Here is a 26,604-nt window from a genome sequence, read left to right as displayed (position 1 = left end):
TAATAAAAGGCTTGAACTATTTGAACTTCTTAGCTCCTTCATGATGACTGAACCTTCCCTTGCTGTACGTTGCATTCTCTGGTCTTCCTAACACATTCAAAGCCTTCACAGTGTGCAGGAACACGATTCTACAGATCCTGTTTCTTCTCTTTCCACCTTTCCTGCCCCCATCCCGTTCATGTTACTCAACGTTCTCATATTTTTTCCTCCCTGAATTACTGAAACAAGCCAGATACGCTGTCTTGGTGTGAAAAGACATAGGCAGAGGAGATGGTCCTGATTATCAATATTGGAGCTGGTTATACAATGCCAGAGAGGGAACAAACTGGAGAAGTTCTTGAATACAACAGTTTGTTTAGGATGCAGCTAAGGTGGAAGGGAAGTTCTGGAGTCTTTATTTGACTGGCTACAGTCTGGACAGATAATTTCCACAAAGGCAATGAAATTGAATAAAATAAATCTTTGACTGCTTTGTGTCTCACTCTGAATGAAAAAGATGTCCAATAAGGTTGTGCTGCTCAGTTGTATTGTCCCATCAAGGCAAAGGCCATTTCCCTTTATCAATTAGAAGTATGCCCATCATTTTAGAAAGCTGTCTAGTCTGCTGCGCTGTGAGGTTCCCTTCAGGTCGCCGTGCCACAAGGCCTGTGGCTGCTCAACATGCGAAACCATCAGCTGCGGTTGGCATGTTGGTATAAACGGACACCCATTTACAGGTCCAAGACACGTGTGCCCGCTCGTTACCCATGGAGGTTTAGCAGCCCTTTGTGAAGCAGGCGAACCCTCCCTCTGCAAGTGTCGATCCCACGGCAGTAGGCACACGGTTGGGTTAGGCCACCTCAGCGTCTGTGCGCCAGGTCCAGTTACCTCCTTCCTCAGCTCCACAGAAACTCACCTCCTGGGTGAGCTGCGTGAGAGTAGATCTTCCTAGTGGCTGACGCCATCCGTGGGCTCTGCCGTATTCATTTTAAAGCAGTCAAATGCTCGGCCTTATGGCCTGTGCCATTTCTCAGATCTTAACATAGCTATGTCTTACGTACTCCTCATTCACGTTAAATGTCAGGTTTTGTGGTGTGTCCTGGAAAACTTGCTGTTTATTCCAGCTTCGCTTCCAAATAGGATGTAGTCCTGACAAAGAAATAGCTTCCTGCATGTGATGATGCACGCAGATGTTGATGCAGGTCAGCCCCTCGCATGCTGAAGCAGCACAAGCCAAGTTGATCATGTTGCATCTCTTCCAATTCAGTTGCCTCCATTCACAGACACTGATTTTTTTTTTTTCTTCCCATATTGGAAGATTAGAATGCAAGACCTGTGAGTTGTTTTACTTGAGATTGCTTTTCTAGGCTGTTTTCAGTTGATTACAGCAGGGGAAAAAACCCAAACAACCCTAGACCCTTATTCGGTGCAAGACAGAAGTTTTATCTCTCAGACACCGAGTGGGGAGGGAGGGGAATAGTTTCTGAGCATTTCTTCTCCAGCAGCGCTGTAACTGTGAAGGACACTGCTGGAGCGCTGCCATTGTTCCTGTAATTTCATTTAGCTGTTGTTATTTTGACAGTAAACTGACAGTGATTTGCTGCAGCATGCGTCAATTGGATTTGTCTGCTGCAATAATGTATATAATAACAGGGCTTATTATTGATGAAACTGTGCTTGTGCTATTTAGTTTGCAAATGTCAGAGGTTTCTATGGTAATTTATTTAGGAAACCGTAAAGGTCATTTAAATGCTGCTGTTCAAAGATCAGCCTTCGATCACAGAAAATGTTCTCATTTTTTTTAAGAAGCCTCTTTTCTTTTTGGGTCATGAACAATTAATTAAATAAATGGTGTATTCTTTCCAGAAATTTACCTTATCTCATTCAGAAGTGGGGGGGAAGGAAGCTGTTTATAACACAGGTTTGGTGGTCCAATGTATTTGTTAGGCAAGGGGACAGTGGATGTTTGGAAGACAACATTTGCTGTTTGTATGTCCCAGGCTAGTGGGGGAAAACGATGCTGCTGTTAAAGTTTGAATAGTAAAAAGTGTATCTTCCTCATTTGCATGGCTTTTGCAACCTGTTCAGTAGGGGAAAGTATGTATTCCATGAAGGGAAGATACATAGGAGTTTAAAAATAAATTCTCTGTGTTCTTTTGACTTCCACCAACAGAGGCATAACTTGGAAGCTGAGATCTGAGTTAGGTGTTGGGAAGTGGGAGCTGTGTACCACCAACCCTTCTGCAGCTCCCTTTAGGAGCCTGAATTACCCCATGCACGTTCCGCTTTTCTCGTGCCCAGAATTTTGTGGTGTGAGGCATGGACTTGCTGTGGGCTGCATGTACCCACATCTCCATCCTGGATGTCTCGGTTGGAATTAGTGGACCCCTTTTGCCCTGTAAAATTGGCAGTTATAAATGAGTAGTCCTGGTAAAGCACTTTGAATTCCTTTCACTGAAGATTCAACAAATGCCAAATCCCTTAATGTTACCAGGCAGCACCAAATGAAAAAAGAAAACCTAATGGTGCTTAGAGAAACACTTCAAACATGTGTGTGTATATATATATATATCTATATTTGTAGTATTTTATGCATTTTGGAGTTCTATGCTGAAATCCTAGGATAGCCCATTAAAATGCTGCCGAGAATCTTTTAGGCTCTTGGACAGCCAAGAGCCCATGCCCGTGGCAGGGGGGCTGGAACTAGATGGTCTTTAAGGTCCCTTCCAACCCAAACCATTCTGTGATTCTGTGACAGGAGCGAGCGCAACCCTGTGCAAGCAGCTAAGAGCATCAGCAACTTTGACCTCGCTGGTGCGACTGCCACGGCTGGGCCTGACCCCCGCGGCGTTAGTGTTCGCAGGGCCGCGTCCTCAGCGCGTGCAGTTGAACGATGCCAGCATGGGTAGTGCCAGGTCATTTCACACAGCAAGCGTAGGGCAGGAGAAGGCAGCGTGACGGCAGTAATCCTCTGTACGCGTGGCAGGGTTTGTGTGTGGCTTTTTTCCTTCTGGAAGCACTGCTGAGTTCGGAGAGCAGCCAGCTGTTTAAGAACCATAGTATTGTTTTTAAACATAGGGGTCGTCAGTGTGACATAACCTGAAATTCAACTCTGCAGTAAGGAGCTAAAACATTTTGGCCTTTCTTATGAAGTGAGTGAAATGGAGCATTAGTGATTAAAAGGACCAATAAAAGCAATGCCTGTATGAGGAGGGGAAAGCCTTTATCAAATCAGAGAGCACTTTCTACCTTTTTTTCCTGTGTTTAAAATACAAAAAAGAACTTCGATTAACAGAGTGTTGTATGGGATAAACTACATGAATTCAATGTTAAACATATAAATTCTTGTTCCTTTGCCATGAATTCCTGTGGCACGTTGTCGACATTAGATAAATATGGTGCTTTAGCTGGATCAAACAGTTAACAATTAAAGAAATCATTCTCTGTATATACTAGTTTTTCCTGAGGTTCCAGACTTATGTTTATTAAAGATTGCTGTAGGAAGAGATCATTAAATACACTGTTTCAAACTGTAATTGTATTTTATTGCCCAGGCTGAAGATGAAATTGCTGTTGAATCTCTTTCTTGCCTTTCCAGATCACGTCTCCATTGGAGGGCTTGGGGATAGCTTCTATGAATATTTGCTCAAGGCATGGCTGATGTCGGACAAGACAGATGAAGAAGGCAAGAAAATGTATTATGATGCTGTTCAGGTAAATGAGATATTTGAATCTCCCTTTCCAATGGCAACAGTCAGGTCTCTCTGGCATTGGTGGAGAAAAGTATAAAATATGCAACAAAAAAATGCATCTACAAGGAGCTCTCAGAAGTTCAATTCTTTCTTCCTCAGTCTTCCCTAAATATATTCCTTTTGTCGCTTTTCCTTATATCCAGGAGGGAGTTCCTCTTGTGATTTGACCTCAGATTTCAGCCATTAGAGTATCCTGATTGTAGTCAACACCGGGATCCATACATTATGGTAGATAATTATCAATGAAAATAGAAGGTTTTGTTGCACGATGACTTTTTGTCACAAGAGACATAAATTTGCCAGCTTCTGTGAAACAGCCAGTTACTCAAACTGGGCACATGAGAGTGTCTTCAAAAAACAGAATTGTTCATACTTACATTTCTATGTGGTATTTTATTTATGATCCTTCTGGTCTGCAATTTGCTTTGTTATTGATGATTCTATTTCCTTAAGATGCTGGTTTGGGAGAAATAATGGGTCTGTGACACTACATGGAGACTTAAGAAGTATTTAGTTTAAATTCATATTTACAGACTTTCCTTCTAGTCTTGGGCAATAACCTATTTTCTTGGTTCTTCGCTTTCACAGATATATATATATAAATATAAATAAAGAGGATAATGCTGCTGCTTCTTTTTTTTTTCCCCCATCCTTTCATCTGTTTTGAGTGGGAGCTGTGCAGGGCCAGGACTCTTCTCTCTTATTATCTGTATGTATGTTCAGTTCCCCGGTAGACACGGCTTCGAGGTGCTAAGCACTGTCTGCTTATTCTTTCATACGTTTGGCAATGCGCTGTCCCTAGGGAAGAGGCATAAGTCTCTTTTTACTTCCCAGACTACAAAAAAGGGGTGACATTAGAAAAATACAACCCTGGCTCATTGTAATGGTCTTTTTTTTTTTTTCGTTAGAGAGAAAAGTCGTATGTGATGATTTGAGGGAGGGTGTGATCTCTGGTGGTAGTAAATTTGATGACCAAGTATCCTCTGCTAAGAAAATCCTGTCTTTAATTTCGTAAGTGCAGATTTGGATGCAGTCGGCCTCATTTTCTCCGCTAACGTAGTTTCAGCTTCAGAGCAAAAGGTGGATTTTAAATTAGGTTTGAGTGCATTTGAGGCTATAACATAAGAACAGTGATACTGTAATAGCTCAGCCTATTAGGTTGGCAGCCAAAAAGAGAGAACAAAGTGTCTGATAATACGATATCAATTCATCTTACAATGGAAGGCATTTTGAAGCACCTCAAAGGTGCTTCTAGTCTTCTACTTCCACTGGTTTCATAACGTCAGGTTTTTCTTTTAAATACATTCTTGCACAGGGTAAGCACTCGTGCACAGACGCACGCAATAAGAAATGTGCTTTTGCTAGCAGAGCTAGTCTGGAAAGCGCTGCAGGTAGGGCATCTTCAAAGTGGTGCGGCCATCGCCCCTGTCAGTGGCACCATGAGCACATTGCCTCCCGTCCTGCCCAGGAGCAGCAGGAGCACGTGGATCCCAGCCGGTAACAGAGGGGCTGAGAGAGCCCAGAGCCTCGGCGGCTGGGGCAGGGCTGCTCCTTCTAAGGCTGAAGGTGCCCCTTCCCCTGACTTGAGCACGGCTGAAGCAGGGTACATCGGGACATCCCACACGTGCCGTCCCGTGTCACCTGCACGCGGCACTGTGCCTGGCTGCCTGCTGAGCCAGCCCGGCCTGCCCAGCAGCAGGGCTGGGGTGGAGAGCTGGGCATCTGGGGAGAGGGCCAGGAGCGCTACAGGGTGTGTCCGTGCGGGGTGCAGCAGCACGGCTTTGTTTAAACTCACACCTTAGCTATACCGGGATCGCATCCTCCTCGGGTATGGAAGTTGTCACTGTTGTCCTGAGGTCCGGGTGGGGAGTAGAAGTGATGTCCAGCGCATGACACGGCCAATTCTTCCAGCTCAGGATCAAGCTGGGGGAGCGGAATTGCCTGGTCAGCAGCATCACCAAGTGCAGCAATATCAGTGACAGGGTCTGAGTTCTGCTGTTTGTAACTAGAGTTAAAAGTGCCTACTGTCTTAATATTTTCTATTAACAGCAGCTCTTCAGCAGTCCAAGCGTCATCTGTCCAGAAAATCAGTGTTTGGGAGGGCTGAGTGATGACTAAATATGTGCTAGATGTCACCATGCTTTTGGTTGAATGCTATTTCCAGTATTTTCTGAGCAGCAGTCTTCGTGTTGTCTGTCTCCTGTACGGAGGCACATCTGTGCCGAAGCTGAAAGTGTACACGCAGCGCGTGGCGGTACGGCTGGATGTTGCAATGTAGCTTGTTCAGAAAGCAGCAGGGAAGTTGCAGTCTCACAGAAGCTGCAGAGTGGTTGGGCCCCACTGAGCTGTTAGGTTCTTCACTGGAGTAACGAACCTGTTTTGAAATCCATCCTGAGATTGGCTTTATTGCTATCGATCCCTTACTTATCTAAATTAAAGCTAATTTAAGTGTCTGCACAAGCTGCTGTCTTTCTTTATGACTAAGCCTACATGGTTTGGGCATTCCGAGTCTGCTTCGTATTTTCATAGAGAAATTTCCCCTGACGCTTTCAGAATCTTTTTAAGACTAACGCCAAAGGGAACGGCATGATTATTCCTGGCCGTTCGATCCAGCACACACCCTCAGAACTCTGAAAGAGCGACGTGAAGGTTTGATGCCTAATTCAATATCTTCCGTTATCCAGAAACCGCAGATGAAAATACATGGGGAGTTAGAGTTTACTGTGGAAAGCTGAAATTTATTTAGATAAAGCTTTGGGGCTATTACTATGTTGTTCTGTAACTCGTATTAAAAACAACAAGTTCTTTCTATTAGAATTTTTGTAGCAGCTATAGATCAGTTTATGGCTTAAGTTAAAAGCAATAACTAAGATGTCAAACTAGATTTAAAAACTTTTTCTGTTCACCCTGAGTGAGATGCATATTTGGCTGATGCCATTTAAAGAAGAGTTTATTTCTAATGGGAAAAGGGGCAGCGATAGTCTGGTTTTGAATACCAGAGCATGATATGAAAGTGTTTGTAAGGCTGTCAGAGGGATTCATAAACTGTAGAATTTGCAAAAAAAGGCAGGTGAATGTGTTTTTAATGTAAGTTTTCTCTTTTGAAAAGCAGCGCACGCGTATCATGTCCTGTTTGACGTAATGCAGGAAGTAGGAGATCATCTTGAACTGGTTTCACTGGATATCATGCAACCTTTAGTCACAGAACAAACCTGTATTCAGATTTTAGTCATACTTTGAGGATGTAGCTGGCCGTCAGTCTCTGCAAGTATCCAGCACAGGAACCATCCCACTCTTGATCTCCGAGACACAACTGAGTAGGTTTAGTAAGAGAACATGGTAATTTAGAGCAAAAATGAGCCTTCTGTGACAGCGGTGTCACCAGCAACTGCATCAAATCCTCCCTCGTGAATGTGTCAGCCCTAATTTTCTAAGTTGAAGGGCAATTTTCCCACTACTCCTCTTAATAGGCTGTCTCACACTTGATGTCCGATGGCAAGGTATCTTTTCCAAATTTTCCCATTACATTTATTTATGGCCATTGTTGCAAGCTTTGTGCATCTGAAATAGTTCTTCTCTGTCTCTCTGACGCTGCCTTCATCCCCTCCTCGGTGTATTTCTCGAGAAGTGGCATATCTAAAGGCTGTAAAGAGAGCAGTAACTTGGCTCAGAAGAACTTCAGAGGAAGAGGGAGAATCCTTCCCCAGCACTTCCCAAGCTGCCCGGTTCAGTTCAGCCCACAGTGGCCCGGTGTATCAGAGGTGATGCTGCGGCAATTTGCAGTTTTACCTTTAGAGGGGGGAGTTTACTTTTAGACATTTAGGTTGTTTAATTTTTCTTACTGGGTGACAACAGCTCAGGAGACCGTAACAAGCGGACTAGCGATGTCTGGAGAACCTGGCAGCGGAAGTGGGGACAAGGGACACGGCCAACAGGAGGACAGGTGTTGTGGAAGCAGTGCCACGGACACAGCTCTCCCGAAAGTCAGCCTGCCGCTGGGCCGGGTGGTGCGAGTCAGGAACGCAGTAACCTTCTGTGGGTATCAAAAGAGGAAAAAGTAATTTTTTGGCCTCAGGGTTTTGAGTATTCAGGCAGAAAATATACAGAATCACTTTTAAATTTTTTCTTTTTTTTTTTTTCTTTGCGCGTTGCTGACTTTTGCGACTAGCCGTGATACACTCAGTTTGGACTCTGCCAAAGGAAGCTATGGGGTTTTGATTTTGTTTGAGGGTTTATTTTGGTATATTTGTCAGCATTAAGTCGTGAATATTTTTCCGAGCTGTCAAGATTTCAGCCTTTCAGATAAATAAAACAAATCCATGTAAATTCCTTTCTCATTGAAATGAGGGAGAGAACAAAGTGTTGTTAGCAAACTGAAAATATGATATTGGCAGATAGGCCCTTTTCATCTCCAGACTTTCACGAGGGTCTGTTTAACTGTGATGACAGTCTGGTGGCTGGTCTGTGCTGATTGCAGTTTCCATTAAGTTGCGTGAAGTGGTTGGCTTAGCGATCACAGTGATCTTAAAAACTGCATAAATGATGTGGACAGTGACAGAACTGCAGCGACTCAATTAGAATAGATTGTCATAGCGGGTAAAGCCAAAAGTATATTAATGAATTGAACATTCGATACTTGAGCACTTCTTGGCATTCAAGGAAAGACATAATAAGAAAAGTCTGCCTGGGCAAGCAGATCTTGAGGATGAAACATTTGGTGCAGTGGGCCAGCCCTCCCAATGCGTACATTCTGCTGGGGGGTACTGTCTATAGCTTAAATGTGTACAGATGAATAAACAGGAACTTTATTTACATATTTTGTCAGCTGTCGTGTTTCAAATATTTATCACCCAGCTGCACGGGTGTTCTGCACGGAGCGATAGGCTAGCTGCATTGTGTGGGAACGCAAGATTCATTACGCCGAGCGGAGAAGAACGTCCAGAGGACTCGCTGCTCCTTTTCATTCTCTTAACGCCATTTCCCCCCTTGACAGGAGTTTTGGGGCCCTCTACAACTGCTTGCATAAAGCATCAAGACTAAAGACAAGCTTCTGCAGATTTTTAAATTGTTAATATGTAACCACACAATGTCAGTGTTTTGGACTACAGAAAGTACTTAGTAAAGTGATTGCTTGGTTATGGACTGTCAGGAGAAGCACCAAGCTGTAACATTGTGAGAACTCTTTAAGGAGGATTTTAACTTGGAAAGTCCTGCAAGAGAAATTGCCCCCTTTTTGCTCGTGGCTTCGCTCTTGTTGGAGCAGCCGTGTCCTTAATACTTGTGCTGTTTTCCCTTCCTTTTCTGACAGTAGAAAAGCTTGTCAGGGGTGATAGATACTTATTCTAGAATATTCAGAAAATACATAATGCAACATTTTGAGAGTGACTTGTTTTGATTCATGCAATTCCATTAATACCGTTTTAAGAATGTGAATAAATCTGGCCTGCTGGTAGCAGATAGCATTAAGTACATTTAGTGCAGGAGCATCGGTGCTCTTAGAGACACTAATAGATTTATAGGACAGGGGAAAAAAAAAACATAATTAGATTTTCAAACAAAAGTAAATTATCAGTTTTCCCCTAGAACTTAATTATCATTTTAGTGATCAGATGGATAGGTATCATAATAGTTAAATGTTTGCCGTTTCCATTTTAAAAATGTAGGCATCTCAATTATAAGCACTCATATTTCATTTCACGTGTAAGCTTGCCTGTATAACATGTCCTAAGTCTGAAAGCACTAAGTGCCTTATTGCTTTCAAAGTGTTTCTTACATACTGCGTTTCAACAAGTGAAAGTTTTCCTGTGTTCAGATTCCAGTTTTGATTTTTAAAGCACAGTTTAGTAAGCAGCAAGGACCTCAGCGTAAGAAGATGCCACTTTTCTTTGGCAAAAGTATTTAAATAAATTGTAACAAGGGCTTGAACTTCCTAATCCACCCTACTTTTTCTACCTGTATGCCTTCATGTGATTCCTGCATTTCGTAAAATATATTTAAAATCTCGATGAATGATATTTAAGAAAACAGAATCAACTAATAAAGTTAAAAAAAAGGACATTTCTCTGCCATCTCCATCACAGGTGTAACAATGGAACAATGCAAATCTTAAACTTTTCACAGTAAACTCACTGGAATTTTGGATGAAGGGTAAATTTGAAGAATTGTTAAGATTGCTGAAGGAAAGTATCTATTGCATTAGATCAACTCAGCAGAGAAAACATGAGGGAAGTAACTCAATGAAACTGGCAATTGACTGACAGTCTCACAGCATGCAAAACCACAATAATCCTGACTTGCCTGCTGTGTGCCGTTTCAAAACAATAAAATGTACTGGGGCAAACCGTAAATACTAAAATAAATAAGTAAGCCATTGACATTATACATCTTTGAATTACTGGAAATGTCACATGGTCAAATTCTCTTTCGTACTCACCATTGATTCAAATAGTCAAAATACAGTTTATGAAGAAGATTCCTAGGGGAAGGAAAATATATTAAAAGTTTAGACTGAGACAATTTATAGTGCTTTGTTGTAAAAAAGCCTGCAGAGTTGTAATTATCCCCAAAACAAACATTATAAACCCTGTAAATTTACAACACGGTTCATATTTTTGAAGTTTCAAATTTATTAAGGTATGGAAATACGCAAGTATGACTTGCAAGGCAGTTTTATCTCCAGCTACAGTGACATCTTGAGGTTGCAAATGAAACACCTGGTTTCTGTGGTTCAAAAAGGAGTCATTGAAATTCATTAATCATAATTAAGGAGTTAGTGTAAAAGGAGAGGTTAAAAAAAAGGAGGAAGTAGAACTGCAGTTTTACACTGCATTTTGAGGTCTGTGATTTGTTACCCCTTCTCCTTTAGCAGAGTTAGCCACTTTTTTGTGGCGCGTGTTTATTCTTGAACTAAGCAACCTTAAGGTGCAGAACGTTTTTTTCCTGAGAAGTCTCCATCTGTGCTCTGCAGGCGCATCTGTTAGTATTTTTATTACCTGTCAGCGTAACCCACCAAGGGAATACCCTCTGTTAAAAGCAAGCTTGTTGATTGGGATTTTTTATTCATTTGAACAGTGAGGTGACTTCAGTTCCGTGTTCTCCATGTTTCTTTGTATGCAATCCAGTTCAGCATCCAGAACAACTCAAAGGCTGAATGAAGGACTTCCCAATCACAAAATCGAGTCAGGGACTGAGGAAGGGGGTGGTGAAGATGGCGTTTAACCTGTGTGAAAAGCTTTAAGGGAGTGCAGGACTGAATGAAGGAAAATGAGGGTTTATTTGGAGGGTCCAGTTCCCCTTAATTTTGAAAGGATGAGGAGTGGCAGGGTAACATAATGGTTAAGGAACAGTCTGGTGAGCAGAGAACACAAAATACAGTGCCTGAAGGAAAGGGGGCAGGAGAGGGAGGAAATCAGGTAGGGAGAAACTGCAGTTCCCCTCTTGTGCTGTGGGTAACAGAGGTTACACACACCTGCAGTTTGCAATCCTGTAACCTGAGCGCTTCTTAACGTCTCATTCACTGCAGTTCTTCTTGTGTGACAGATAGGCAGGGGCGTAATCTTAACATGCCAGCTCAAGAGAAAGATGCCAGAGGTAATACAGGGTGCACTTGAGTCACAATTCAATCCGTAAAAGGGACTGTTAGTGTTTCTAATTGAGTGCTCAAGCATTTTTACAGTTCTTCTATAGAAGAAATAATTTCCCACAGGGTGGAAACAAAAAGGCAGTTTAGCTAAAGTCTCTATTGCAGTGAGGACTGTATGCAGAGCCTTACATAAAAGCGCCAAAAAAAATTAAAATAGATTGCCAGGAACTGGATCCGCCGTAAAAGTTAGTCTGGCTGCAAGAGCTTGTAGGTAGGTGCACGACAAACCATATGCCACATCAGCTTTACGTGTAGTAAATCTCTTTCTCTAAATATGTGCCAAATGTTTATTTTCCTTTGGTTTCCCTTCCTTCCTCTCCTTTTTTAGTTCACTACAGACTGAAGTCAGGTTGTCTCCATTTTGCTTGTTTGTTTGCTTGCTTTGGTCACTCCCAGGTGGCATCTGCTGTTGGTCCCTTTGGGAACATGCATTTGCAGCCACCTTTTCTTTGCAACCTTTCATGTTGCACAGTCCGTCTGCTTTACCTTGATGGAGCGAAAGAAATTACTATTTGAACTGCAGGAATATATTCTGGGAAACAGTAACATGGAATTTCCATTTGCGTAAAAGAAAAACTGTACCAGCTCCAGTTATCCATCAATAATGTATCTTCCTCTAATCAAACACCAGATTCTTCTGGCTTTTCTGATTATTTGCAGATACTGTAAATTGGTTTATATTGAGAATATTCATTACAGTAAAATGTAATCATCATAGAATCACAGCATGGTTTGGGTTGGAAGGGACCTTAAAGACCATCTAGTTCCAATCCCACCCCCCTGCCGCGCGCTGGGACACCTCCCCCTAGACCAGGTTGCCCAGAGCCTCATCCAGCCTGGCCTTGAACACTTCCAGGGATGGGGCATCCACAGCTTCTCTGGGCAACCTGTTCCAGTGCCTCACCACCCTCTCCGGCAAGAACTTCTTCCTGATATCCAATCTAAACCTCCCCACTTTCAATTTAAACCCGTTACCCCTTGTCCTGTCACTACAGGCCCTTGTAAAAAGTCCCCCCCAGCTTCCTTGTAGCCCCTTCAGGTACTTGTTCTTTATTACAGACAGGTACAAAACTAATTAGTCAAAAAGACCAAAGCCCATGTCATCATCAGATTCCTCTGATCCTTCCTTCTTTCTTTGATCTTTGTAGTGGTAAATACTAATGATCTTTGCAGTGTTAAATATGGCACCACTTGATCTGCAGGTAATGCAGGAAGGAATTACCCATAGGTGGGAACCAAGTTGTGATAGACCTGAGATTCAAATAAACTTGGCCCTTTTTTAAGTTTGTAGATAATGATATCAAAATAAAAGGAAGTTGATTCCCAGTAGGAAATTCAGAATTCCACCAAACAGAGCTTTTCACTTGGGTGGATCTTCATCACCATACTGCCTGTTCTCCTTTCATAATAACCTGGTTTAGTGAGCTGATGTCCCTGCCAGGACTGTGCCCACAGCACTGCAGACCGCAAGTAGCATTTCGCTATGGGATTGTAACCCTGCCTTTTCATCCTACCGCTCAAGTTCAGAAACCCTTATTATATCTTCATTTAAACTGATAGTATGTCTTCCTCATCCTCGTACTTTCTCAACTTGGCTTTCAAGGTGTTCTATACCGAGCACAATTGCCCATATGTTCCTGCTAGTGTCTTAATCCTGCTGCGGGCGTCAAGCTTATTTTAAAAAATCATGTATTTCAGGAAGTTCAGTCCAGCCAGATGGCACTCTCACAACCTTTGTGAAACACTCACTGAAAAATATTTTGATGTGCTGCTCACAGGATTACGTACCTTTTCATTATAACCCCCAAAAAATCAAAAATTTGAGTAGCAGTTTAGTGAATTTCCAATAGATGGATCATAGATGGCTTTGGGACTTGTAGAGACGGAAGGGGTAATTGAAAGAGTACTGGTGCTGGTTTATTGTTTACTCTGAAAAATACTTTATGATGCTAATGCATTCTACTAACACTTTAATATTACAGAAGTAGTGCTTTGAAAGTGAATTCTGAAACTATAGCTAGGTAGGATCTGTGGGGTAAAGGGAGGTTTTACCATATGTCTTGATGCTGCAAATCCTGTTACCGATACAGGAATTGATAATTGCAGTGAACATGTTCATCAGTCGTTAAGGTTGGGGAGTTTCTTTGTATGTTGTACTCATGCAGGTTTAAGATCAGAATCATTTACATTTTTGAGGCTTTCCAAATATGCTGATTTGTTATAAGGGTAACTTTTATGCGGAGTTCCTGAAACAACTGGAACGCACCTAATAAGGTCATTACAATCTGGAACATCTGTGCTGTGCTGAAATTATTCCAAATTTCATGTCAATTTGATAGTGCAAATTCCTTTGCAAGTGTTTTTTCAGGGCAAGTGGCTAGTCTCTCTCTTCTCAGTAGGAGGGTAAATGAACAGTGATGAGAGAAGGGAATCCTGTTTCTGATGAAAACAGCCTGTCTAGCTCCCACCAAAAATGGCCCACTGAGCTCTTCTGGTGCGCGTCCCAGTCGCAGAGAGCGAGCTACCGGCCCACAGGGAAGAGCCGCTCCTCCACCCTTTCACGCTTTGCAAGAGGTGTTTGGTTGAGGTCAGTTTGCTTAAATCAGGAAACCTACAAACTCTTCCTACTTCACAGCTTCACATAGCTTGAAATAGAGTTTTTCACCAAGTACTCTGTTTGCATTCCTGTCTTCCAGAGTAAGCGTTTGTTGAGCACTGATGGACTTGCAAGGTCAGCATGGTCAGCCTTCTGGCTCCTGAAGGTTGTTTGCACCTACGGAAGGGCTATTTGGATTTCGTGTCTAGGCAGAAAGGATCAGTTACCTAGCGCGCAGCTAACACGGGTCTGTACGTAGGTAGCACCCAGGGCCCCATGGTTGTACAGAGTACGACAAGGCAGTTTGAGAGGCAGTAATACATCAAATGATTACCTAATGAAAATAACTTTAAATAAAAATAGCTTTAAATAGGCATATGTACTAGTTCTTAATAGGGCCCATTTATAAAACCAAGATGATTTGCTTTACTAAATATGAATAATTAATTTGGAAATATATTTTTATTTTGTGACATTCTTAGCATCAATTAACATCAGTTTCTTAGTTTCTTAACTGCAGTTTGTTCGAATAATTATAGAATTTCCCTAGTGGAAGCCATCTATTTCAGTTTGAACTTTAACCTTGAGCCAAAAGGGGGGAAAAAAGGCTTCTGAAAGACTTACTGGTATTGCAAAATCCATTTTCATGCTACAAGAATCTACTCTGGTCTAGTTACTATAGTGTTAAAGGTGCATGCTTACTGCTATTTGTCAGGTACAGTAATAATTCATTGTGTCTTATGTTAATTCTTTAGATAAAAAAATGCAATATAGATAAATTCAGTCATCATTAAATTTTTAAATTAGTTTATTTTTGAAATAAATTCTAACTCAACAGCTAAGTGACCAGTAGAGTTATCAACTATTGCCAGAATTGTTACTTTGGTGAGACGGGGATCCCGTGCTGAAAGGGTTAATGAAATGTAATTAGATGACAATTTTTTAATTTCTGAGCTTGGTTTTAGGTAGCTTGTTTTTTAGAATGCCTGAGTAGTTGGAAAGCTACTTCCCACTAAATTGTGTGTTTTTAACAATGAGGCATCCTATTACAAAATAGAAACTGTGTATTGAAAATCACGAACAGCGCTCTGAAAGATTCTGGGAGTCTTCCAATTATTTCTGTCTTCTCATAAATTTTGCCTGTTTATGCATTAATACATTTTGTAGCAGGTTCTTTGAACTCTGTTCTGTCAATTCTTCAATTATAAATTCAAATATTTTATACCCAAAGGAGCACAAAAGACGTGTTTTAAAGAACATTATTTTTTTATTTTATACCCAAAGGAGCACAAAAGAACATTATTTTTTTTAAAAAGTACCTAAGGAGTTCCCCTACTGGTTTGACAACCTGACAGAAAAGCCTTTTTCTGTGCACTTGGAATACATGAGCACCAATTAGCTTGACACCAACTCAGCCTCTGTAATTCTTTCATCTTCCACTGTGGGTTTTGTGGTTTGGATGCTTAAGGAAACTGTTTTTCCACCTTTCTCCTTTCATATTTATTTCCTCTTTTTGTACGCTAAAGTATTCAGAATTTGTTTAAAGTACAGGAATCTTCATTATTTACTGCTGCTTTAAAATTTAGATCTGCTTTTCAGTAGGTACCAGTGCTAAAAACATACAATCAAGAAGGAAAAAAAGGGACGGAGGAGTTTCCTGAGCCAATAATGGGTCTGGAGGTGGGCAGAAAACATCCTTAGCAAGTGCTTTGCACTAATATTAGTGGAAAACAAAGTATAGTTTTCAATGAGACATTCTTGGCACAAAAAAAGTACTTAGTAAGTAAAACTTTTACAATTATTTTGCTGATGCTTCTAGTTCAGAGAAGATTTTTCATGCTTATAAAAACAACCTTTACAGATGTTTAAACAGGAAGAAATAACTATAATCAATACCTTCTCTTTATATAACTTTTTTTAATCCTGGGCTTTTTATTAATAGTTCTCTGTAGCGATATTTTATTCATGTTTTTTCTCTCGTATAATGCATGGTGAGTACTGGTTCTGGATCTTATGATTTCAGTAGAATAAACCAGAACACTGCTGGATAGCTGAATGTAAGATAGTGGTGTTCGTCTCCTCTCCATTACCCTTTAAAGAGCAATAGCTTACTTTGCTCTGTGGGCTTCTAATTAATGTGCTCTTCTGCATCTCCTCTATTGTTTTAATTCTGTTCCTCTCATAAGGGAAGGTTGTTTTCCTGGATTTCATAATCAATGACCATACATTGCTAATGGCACCAACTTCTCATTCTCTCTAGGAGATTTGTATGGTTTTATTTTTCTTAGGTTTTTTTTCCAGACCCTATTCTCAATTGATAACTACAGAGGAATTCAGTCTAGGGAGGAAAAACTCACTGGACTTTGGGAATGCCGTATAGAATCAGAGGCCTAACATCATTCAGTGCACTCACTGAGTGAGGAGTTTTGAATATGAATTATGTTTGCATATAACTGAAGTCAGATTATATCAGTAACCACAGTCTTTAAATTAGAATTACAGTGGGAAGTATGGAAGCTGAAGTGATGACTAATCACCATTAAAAGTGAAATAGCCTGAAATTGCTCCAGGTAGAAAGGCAAAGAAGTAAAGAATTGTAAAACAGAATTGTAATTTTTAGGTCTTTCCAACATTTTTATAAAATGTACTGTGTAAATTGCTCAAAGTTGTAGCAAAACTAAGCACCATTACTGATGTACGCTAACCTGTGTTGGTTTGGCTGCACTTTGAGGTTATGTTAGCTCATATTATCCATTCTGTTTTATAAGCAAAGGCACTATGGAGAGAAAACAATGCACAGGCAAGACAACGTTGTCCTTCATCCTCTACCAGTGGTACCAAAGGATTTGAAATCATGTACTTTTGCAGGCCATAGAGACCCACCTCATTCGCAAATCAAGCGGGGGGCTGACATACATCGCTGAGTGGAAGGGTGGACTGCTGGAACACAAGATGGGACATCTCACTTGTTTTGCTGGGGGCATGTTTGCTCTTGGAGCAGATGGAGCACCTAATGACAAGACGGGCCATCACATCGAGCTCGGTGCTGAAATTGCCAGGACGTGCCACGAATCCTATGATCGTACAAGTAAGTACTGTGCTGGAGAGGACAGTTTCACAGTTTGACTTTGGGAAGGCAGCCATCAGTATTTTTGTGTAATGTTGAATCAAAGTTGTATGAACTCTTCATCATAGAATCCCAGAATGGTTTGGGTTGGAAGGGACCTTAAAGACCATCTAGTTCCAACTCCCCTGCCATGGGCAGGGACACCTTCCACTAGACCAGGGTGCTCAAAGCCTCATCCAGCCTGGCCTTGAACACTTCCAGGGATGAGGCATCCACAACATCTCTGGGCAGCCTGTTCCAGTGCCTCACCACCATCTCCAGGAAGAACTTCTTCCTGATATCCAATCTAACCCTCCCCACTTTCAATTTAAACCCAATCCCCCTTGTCCTGTCACTACAGGCCCTTGTAAAAACTTCCCTTCCCCCCTCCCTGCTCCCAGCTTCCTTGTAGCCCCTTCAGGTACTGGAAGGCTGCAATAAGGTCTCCCTGGAGCCTTCTCTTCTCCAGGCTGAACAAGCCCAACTCTCTCAGCCTGTCCCCATAGCAGAGGTGCTCCAGCCCTCTGAGCATCTTTGTAGCCTCCTCTGGACTCGCAATGCTGTTTGCTCTAAGAGTAACTTTAAGAATGGCTGCTCAGGTTTATAAATAATTTCAGTGCACCCCAATCATATCTACTCAATCATATCTATCATGTAATTAACGTGACAGCTTTTTTTCACACTTTGCCAATTTCTCTATAGCCGAATACAAATAAGAGAGGGAACCTGTTCATTTATGCATCAATGTAGCTATTAACTATATTGTAGGCATAAAAACCCTATTTTATTCTCAGATCTATTGGTACAATGCTGCAAACAGTAGAATTGCACAAAGAAAGTGAGTTTCTGTGCAGAAAGTTTCTGTGGATTTTTTCATCTTCTTATAAAAATAACCCTGACAGCATTTCAGGTCCCAGAGTGCATTTTCCAGTTTGATATAGAAAAAGTAAATATCTTCGTCTTTTAGGCAAAATTTCACATGTTGCTAGTTATATGAAGTCTTCCAGAATGCAAATGTTAGCATCACTGTTCAAACTGGAACTGCTCTTTAAGGCACTGATGAAGAACAGCTCTCTCCTACTCTGAATTATTTACAAAATATTAAAAACAGGAGGTGCAACGTTACCTTTCAGAAATTATATACCTTTTGGGTAACCTGGCTTTGTGCCACATGGAAGCATAGTTGATTTGGTAGGTTACATCATTTGAAACCTTTTTTAATGCCTTTATTTTAGCATGTGTTTTTGTATTGCCTAGGCATGAAACTGGGACCAGAAGCCTTCAGATTTGATGGTGGTGTCGAGGCCATTGCTACGAGACAAAATGAAAAATACTACATCCTACGACCGGAAGTCATAGAGACCTACATGTACATGTGGCGACTCACTCATGACCCAAAGTACAGGCAGTGGGGCTGGGAAGCTGTAGAGGTAATGTGCTGTTGGGTTTTTTTCTTATTTTCTTGTTAAATGAGCTCTTGAATGATACTGGCATATTCTTTAGCAGTTGGAAAGAAAATCTTTATTTTAAATTGGTAATATCAACTCTAATTGCCAGAGATTCATTTACTGAATAGATGAACTGAGATCATTTTGACAAAACTCAATACTGAAGGTATTGTATATTAGACAAATACCTTGTGATATCTCCTTCTTAAACATGTCTTGGATCAGGATCATATTTGGATGTACTGCTCGTGGTGTTGAGTATTGCTGCATATGAATGGAAAGTGCAACTGGGTCAGATTTGAGCCTTGGACATGGAAATAAGTTTTATTAAGTGTATTTTCAACAGTAATTGTCTGGTGAAGGCCAAGATGAACTACTGGTTAGTACCAAACATTCAAAAAACCATGACTTTCAAAAAGCATAGGTCATTTGGACTGAACTTCATTAATGATAACAATCTCTTCTAGATTTAAATTTCTGTGTCCCACCAGCCTTTGAGCTTCAACCAGTCATGCTGAGCTCTTATGTCTGTCTAGCACAAACTTTCCAAGACGGCAGCTAGTCTATACACCAAAAATTGGTTTGCCAAATCCATAGTTTCCCTTATGCCAGTGATTAATCACACTTACTGTTAGAGTTGAGATTTACCATCTTTCATCCTCCAGGTATGGGTCCTCATTACACTTCTAGAGTTCGCTTATTTTCTCCACACACTGATGTTGCCCTTGCTAAATTATCTGCCTTTCACTCTTCCTTTGGAATTTCTAAGCAGACTGAGATCTTAAAGGAGATGCAGGAAGCTGAAAAACATTAACAGTCTAGTGGAAGGTGCCCACGGCAGGGGGGTTGGAACTGGATGGTCTTTAAGGTCCCTTCCAACCCAAACCATTCTATGATTCTGCGATTATTTTTGTGTCTCTGTATACGTAAAGTAAAAAGAAAAAAAAGAAAACACAGCTGCAGTGTTTTATTCACAGAGATCTCTCCTTTGCAGAGTTACTGCTTTCCAGGATTTCAAATGCATCCCGTTTGTCAGTTTGCCATCACCTCTTGTTTCTAGGAGTGTATGTTTACAACTTTCTTGGATGGTCCTACACTGCTACTTGTAGAAGGTTGCTCTGTCCTAAGGGAAGAACATGTAGACTTGTGCAGTTTCTCATCCCTGAGAAAACCTCCCAGAGAGCTGTTACTGGATTATGACTCCCTATACCTTGCTGCACATGACATCTGCCAGCAACCAAGATCTGGAATTGTATTCAGGATTCACTGAATCAACTATAGCATCAACTATACTTCTACTCTCTAGCTCCTCCTTGTTTGAATATTCACAGCAGTTCCTTATCTGCAGTCAACAGTGTACCCAGCCAGGTAGACTGTAGTTATTTAGGGCATTTGATTTGCTTCCCTCAGGTGTTGGCTCTGTTGGCCCTGAAACAATATGCCTCTGAGTTAATGATTCCAAAGCAATTTTTTTTTTTTAACCTCTAATTTAGAATGCTGTTCCCTTACTTTCTTCTTCTCTAACACCACCCAAAGGCACACATTTTACTACTGGAATCGTCCTAGGCAAATTGTAATATTTAGAATGGCTGTTTATGGAAGTCATCCCACCGGGCTTCAGCAATGCCAAGTGTTCCTTCTCCAGGAGATGTTTTTCCTGGCTCGTTGTTGCTGCCCACACTGATAACATTGTTATCAACAACTGAAATGTTCTCCTTATTATTCTTTACCCTGTCGGTTCAGTTTGCTGGCGTTGGTTTCAAGTCTGTACACTTGTTTACCTTCCGAGCGCTCCCCGCGTGTACTCGATGAGCGTTATTGTGGTCACTCCCAGCTGGCGCTCAGGTAGGGGATTACAGCCCGTGTGTGGGCCGTGCAGCGCAGATCCACCCGCCACTGTTCCAGCGCGGACCTCAGCGTTTCACAAAAACAAAGCTTCACAGAAGTTATAGCCAGCTGTAGGTTTCAATTTTCTTTTTTCTCTTCTTCCTCGAGCTTTATAGCCCACACACCTCCACCTGAAACTGAGTTTTTTTGTTCCAGAATGTGTCATGATAGCTTCCACAACTGCATCATAAATTCTGCCCCCCTCCTCACACCAGAGAGCGTGTCGCTCCACCCTTCTGTTCTTGGGGAAGTCCCTGACCACTGGCTGTGGTTGCTTTAATTGCCAACACTTGATGCACAAAGAGAAAGCTGAGACTGAAACAAGAAAAGACGGGGAACAGTCAGACCATTTGTTGTTGCCCAGAAAAGTTGTTCTTCAGGCGTTTCATGTCCCTTTTCAACTCATGGCGCTGGCAGCGAGAACTCATTAGGCTTGTTTCCCAATGCCCTTGCCTAGTACAAGGAGGCTGCCCTATAGGTCGTGACTTCCGAACTCTCCAACAGGTCTATTAATTCTTTCTCTAACTTCCATAGACGAAATTCATGCTTGAGCCTCTCCATTTTTTTCTTTGGAAACTTGCTTTGCTGCTTTAGTTTGAGTCCAAGCCCGTTCTGTGTGTACTTCAGCGGTTGGAGAAAATTCAGTTATGACCAACAGCAATATCCACTGTTACTAAGTCAGAAAGGTTTTCAAGAGCTAAAGCTGATAAAGTCTCCCTTTCTGCATTATATATGCAGCACATATTTTGAATTCACAGCCTTCCTTTGGTTTTTTTCCCTTTATGATACTTTCAGACTGTCAGCCCGTTTTCAATGCGCCTGATGTTTTCTATTACTCTGGCATAACTGATCTTAGCCACCCTCATTTTCTGAGAGCTGCTAATTTAAAATGTATTTGATTGTTTCTTCCCACTCACCACTACCCCACTCACAGCGTGAACATCACCATACTCAGAAACGGCAGATATGGGCTCAAAAGGCCATTATTGCCAGTTGAAGGAGGGTGAAAACCAAGAGCCTTTTTATCCTACTAATGGGACCCATGAACATCCTGTTCCTTTAATTAAGCAAAAAGTAGCTTCGAGGGGTAAGATGCTTCACGCTTGCATCAAGTAGTTGCCACCAGATGGCTGACATGGTGCGAGTCACCCTCTTAGTCTACACCGTCGCAGTGTGTTCAGGCACCTGTACGGCATCTCCCAACAGCTGACTCATAAAGAAGGCTCTAAATACATGTTAGAGCATATAAATCCCAATTGCAATTTGCTTTTATTTTACTTCACCCTGTTCAAAATGCAGATGTTTCCTTGAATAATAGCCTTACCCTTCAAGTTTAAGTTCTCCTTCTGCTGTGCCTTGGAAAACATAATATCTTGTGCTTGACATTGAAAATCCAGACACAGATTCAGCATTTTGAATTCACTGCAGGTTGAAGTAGACAAGAGGGAAGGAGTACCAGCCAGGGGAAATTACTTGTTTAAACTTAAGTATATTTGTCACTTAGTAAAAGTGTCCAGGAAAATTAAAGAACCTAAAGACACATAAGAATAGACAAATAGGCCTGTTATATTTTAAGGGATCTCTCCTGGAGAAAAATCCCTTTTAAATATAAAACAGGCAGCTTACTCTCCAGTGAAAAGTACAGAGAGCCTGACATGCAAGCTAAATCTATGCAGATAGCTACAGGGAGTACAGCAAAAACAAGGGCATTTAGGGTATCTACTCACAGCAAAACACAGAACTTGAAAAAACACAGAACTTGAACAGCCTTTAGAACAGGTGGAGGTGATGGACACCCTCATAATCATTTGTGACTTTTAGTCCCACCTCTCATCAGAAAATGCTTATTCTGCTTGTTTTACATATATCTTCTGCCTTTTCATAGATTTTTGCTGTATCTGGTTTGAAATGCAGTTCTTTCCCTAAATAAAATCTACACATCCTGCAATCACCTCAGTGATATTTGTAATAACTCCAGAAACAGAGGAACTAATTGTCTGATGGGGTTGGAACCTTCCCTCTCTCCAGTGGGGTTTTGATAAGGCTCCAGGAATTTCTGTCTGAAAGTTGTTGCTCCAGTACTTGTCTGCACAGCAAGCACCATGTTTCAGAGTAGTGTGGTCCTGAGTAAATACAGTAATCCATCCATGCTTACTGTCATTTTCACTGTGAGAAGTTATTTAGGGCTAAAGATCATTTTCTGGATTTCGTTTTGAATGATTAGTTGTGTTTTAAATATAATCATCTTGGAGTCTCTCATTCCTTTATTATATTGCATCATAGCAGAGAGTTACTATAAAAGAGGATAAGAAAAATGAAGCTAAGAATACTTTTAACCTTGTTAAATAGGTCAATTATAAAGAAAAATTAATATTTTTAAACAAAGAGCAGCCGTAAGAGAACTAATACTCAAGTAGGGTCTTGGATAGCATTAGATTTAAAGAAATTACGGTTCATACATAGGCAAATGAGTCCCACATTTCTAATGCAAACACCTGCCTAAAAGAAAAGCAGCAAAGTTTATTAAATAGCTTAACTGTATGTACCTTCTACACTTCCAGCAGCAGGTACATGGCTTTTGCCCTTCTGTATTCACTGTTCTTCTGATCATTTTCTCCTTCAATATCAGCTGGTCCCATAGAACATTACTGTGGGCAGAAAAGAAATTATATTTTTAGGTAGTCTTTTTATTGTAAAATAGGGATCAGTCATCTGTTTTACCCCTTTTGACTAAATACGCAGTTTAGAAACTGGTTAGAGGAAACCCTGTTCTTATTCTGGCATCTGAAATATGTTGCGTTCAGACCAGCCACGTTAGCTTTCCGCCTGCTCCCGTGACACGGACGGAGCCTTTTCAGAAAGCTGTCAAAGAAAAATAGTACCCGCTGCAGAAAGGAGGTTTGGTCACGGCCCAACATCAGAGGCTGCCCATTGAAAAATGAAGGCAGTGCAAAGAGAAACCAAACCACTGACATCAAAAATACAGAGAGTTGCCTTTCCTTCTTCAAAGAGACGTACAGGAGGTAAGGAAAAGACTGGACACTTTATCACGACATTCAATTCTGTCCCAGTAATTTTAAAGCACTAAAATAGGACCGAGAAAGATCCATGTGCCAGGATCTCTGCAGGCTGTATAGACGAGCCTGTGACAGAGAGGCTATTGTTATTCCCAGTAAAATGAGGAAAAAGGAAAATATGTGAAAATCCATATGATATCTTTCCTTCTGAAAACTGGCTTGTGTTCATTTCTTTTTCTTAACTTATTGTTTTCCTTCTCTTCCTAAATGTAAAGTAACATGGGTGCCTATGTCTTTAAAAGGCAAGTATCAAGTTTTCAATGCTTTATCAAAAAAAAAAAAGTGCTAATGTGTTTTTTTTTTTTTTGCAGCTAGTTTTATTATCAAACAAAGGAAAACTGACAGATGATTAATGTTGTCAATCCTACTTTTTTTCCCCCTCCTCAGGCATTGGAAAAACACTGCAGAGTAGATGGCGGCTATTCTGGCATTAGGGATGTTTATAACACTCACGAAAGCCATGATGATGTGCAGCAAAGTTTCTTCCTTTCAGAGACACTCAAGTAAGTTAAGAAAGTTGACTTGCACTAATATGAAGTAGTTCTGTGTCTCATCTTTACAGATAAGTATTTCTCGTTAGTCCCCTTGACATTCATATAACAAAACCTGACTGAAATACTAGAGCTTTTCTTAGGTGATGAGAAACCAAATTGCCTTTTTTTTTTTCCCTTTCTATATCAATAAAATAAATTCTGTGGCATCTGGAAATTATCTTTACTTCTGATAAAGGTACTTGATAGTCTTTGTTGGCAAATTACATCTCCTAGCTTTGATAGGATCTAAATATATATGCCAACACTAATGAAACAATTAAGTAGACGAGGATTTATCAGGCTTGTATTGCATCCTTTTAATTTTAGAACTACAGGAAAGGAAAAAAGTTAACTTGCATGGTAAGCTTGCATGGCCTATTAAGAGAGAAGACAAAAGCTTTCGTTATCTATCACGGTCTCCCGAGTTTTAATGCAATAAAGGAAGTTTTGTCTTGGTCTCTTCACCTTTTTTTGCTGTGCAAGAGAAAGTTGCAGAGACCAGAAGGAAGCAATCATGCCCTTTCAACAGAAAGGGTAATACTCAATGAAATGTCATAAATGTACATCTTGGCATGGGTTTTTTGAGACTGTGTTGCCTCTACTTTATCATTTTAATTGGCCCATCAGAATTAGATGAATAAAAGCCTTCAGGGAAGGATGGTTATCGAGAAAAAATAGGATGTCATTTGCTAAGCGGACTTTCATCTCTAAGCAGACTTAATAATCATGCTACAGTAGCTACTACCCTGTATCAGGACAATAAATAAAATCTTGGATTTGTTCATTGTTTACTGCTAGTTTTAATGGACCCTATATTAGTAAATGGCTGCCCAAGGTCCTGCTCTAGCTTTCTTCTTAAAAATCCCAAGGCTTGTACTGCAATATCGAGGATAAAAATTACTATCGTTACATGTTATCAAAACAATATGTGATAAAGTTACCAGGGGTGAAACGGAAGTGAACTGATACTTAACCTCGATAGCCTGAACTTCTCTGTCCCCTGTCAGGACAGAGGCATTTATTTGTTGGTCTCCAGTTGCTATTGCCTTTGAGCCCAATCTGAGTTGAGTAGCCCCAACGCTTTGTGCTACCCGCTGTGAGGCTGGGACTTTGTGGCATTTTGTGTTTGGTCAGCTGTTGCCATTGATGCATTCATCTAGGGAAATCAGTTAGTTATGTTTTCCTGAAAACTATTGTAGTTTCACTTCCCTGATGTGGTCACACTTCCTGCCTTTTTTCTTGCCAGATACTTGTATTTGCTGTTTTCTGAAGACGATCTTCTTCCATTCGAACACTGGGTCTTCAACACAGAGGCTCATCCTCTCCCTGTTCTTCACAAAGACGATGGGAATAAAGAAGAAAACCAGAAATAGATGAAGATTAAGTTATACTTGGTTTCATTCCTTATGTTTCATTCCAGGACTTGGGCACATGATTTGGTTTTAAATTCCTGAGTTAAATTTTCAAATCAAGTGTTTTGCAGTCTGTTTTCTTTAACAGTAAATATTTATGAACAGACCTCAACTGATGATGATAAAATCTCATTCCTCTTATCCAGCTGAACCACTTCTTAGGAGAGAAAAAGGACAACCCTCCTGAGTTTGTTAGGCTGCAGTGTCATCTTGGCCAAAAAGAGCAGAGGGTCTGCATGTTACTTCCTGTTATGCTTTTAATTTGACTGCAAAATTCTTTTCTCCTCTGTGAGGAGATGTCTGCTTTAAGCTGTAATATTTTGCCATGTTGCAAAAAGCCATATTGAATTAAGTATAAAGAGCTTTTTTTTTTCTTTTTTTTTTTTTTGGTCTATGTTGATTTGTTTTGTGTGTCATCCAAGACAACTCTTGTGACTGTGACAGCCTCTTCTTATGCGGGTCTCTCATCACTCGGTAAAGTACCTGATGTATTTCATTGTCAGTGAAGTCTACGTAGGAATATTTTCATCTCACACAGACACAACTCTGAAACTGCAGTATACATTGAAGGTGTCTAAACTTAGTTTTTATGAATTTAGCACATTAGTTAGCAGACCTTAGGTTTTCAGGTTTTGATTAGAATATGGTAATAGCATCAGTTGTCACCTCCCTTTTCTAAGTGGTGTTATTCTCATGTCTTTAGTCAGGCTAATACATAATAAAATACGATAGTCACTTCACATTAAGAAGGGAGTCTTACCTGCTTTATGTATTTAGCCCAGCAGTTTTCATGTAGTTGAATGGTAAAAACACACAATATATTCTTTGACATTTTCTTGGAAGCTGAGAATTATACCAGAGACAATTAGTTTCCTGGGACTTTCTCAAACATTCAGATAGGTTCAGACTTGATAGTTTCTTGTCACAAAGCAATTTAGTGTATCTGTGTTAATCAAATTAGATGTCCGGATGCCTTGAAGAAAACTTGTCTCTTGAAAAGAATAGTTCAGAGGATAAGTTATCCAGTGTACAACCGAAGCTTTGTGAAAGCACCAAGTCTGTCTAAGTCACAGAAATGCAGCGTGCTTAAAATTATTCACCAGATTAGAGGCCTGGTTTACTAAGAAAGGTAACAGCTTTGCCAAAAATGTTTTACTTTGTAGCATCACCAA

At 40.7% G+C, this 26,604-nt stretch overlaps 1 protein-coding gene across 1 annotated transcript; it reads left to right on the top strand.

Moving 5' to 3' along the window:
* Positions 1-3,577: 3,577 nt before the first annotated feature.
* Positions 3,578-25,806, top strand: LOC104508322 (mannosyl-oligosaccharide 1,2-alpha-mannosidase IA-like; the record flags this gene model as incomplete). The annotated part of the gene is made up of 5 exons (XM_010149900.1): positions 3,578-3,693; positions 16,838-17,057; positions 18,333-18,505; positions 23,875-23,990; positions 25,267-25,806. Coding segments are annotated over 5 exons (752 nt in total), but the record flags the coding sequence as incomplete, so codon positions are not given.
* Positions 25,807-26,604: the final 798 nt, after the last annotated feature.

The sequence above is a fragment of the Eurypyga helias genome, unplaced genomic scaffold (assembly GCF_000690775.1).
Source record: "Eurypyga helias isolate BGI_N326 unplaced genomic scaffold, ASM69077v1 scaffold25624, whole genome shotgun sequence".
Taxonomy (NCBI): domain Eukaryota; kingdom Metazoa; phylum Chordata; class Aves; order Eurypygiformes; family Eurypygidae; genus Eurypyga; species Eurypyga helias.
Note: the sequence above shows the minus strand (reverse complement) of the source record. Positions and strands in the feature narration are given on the sequence as shown.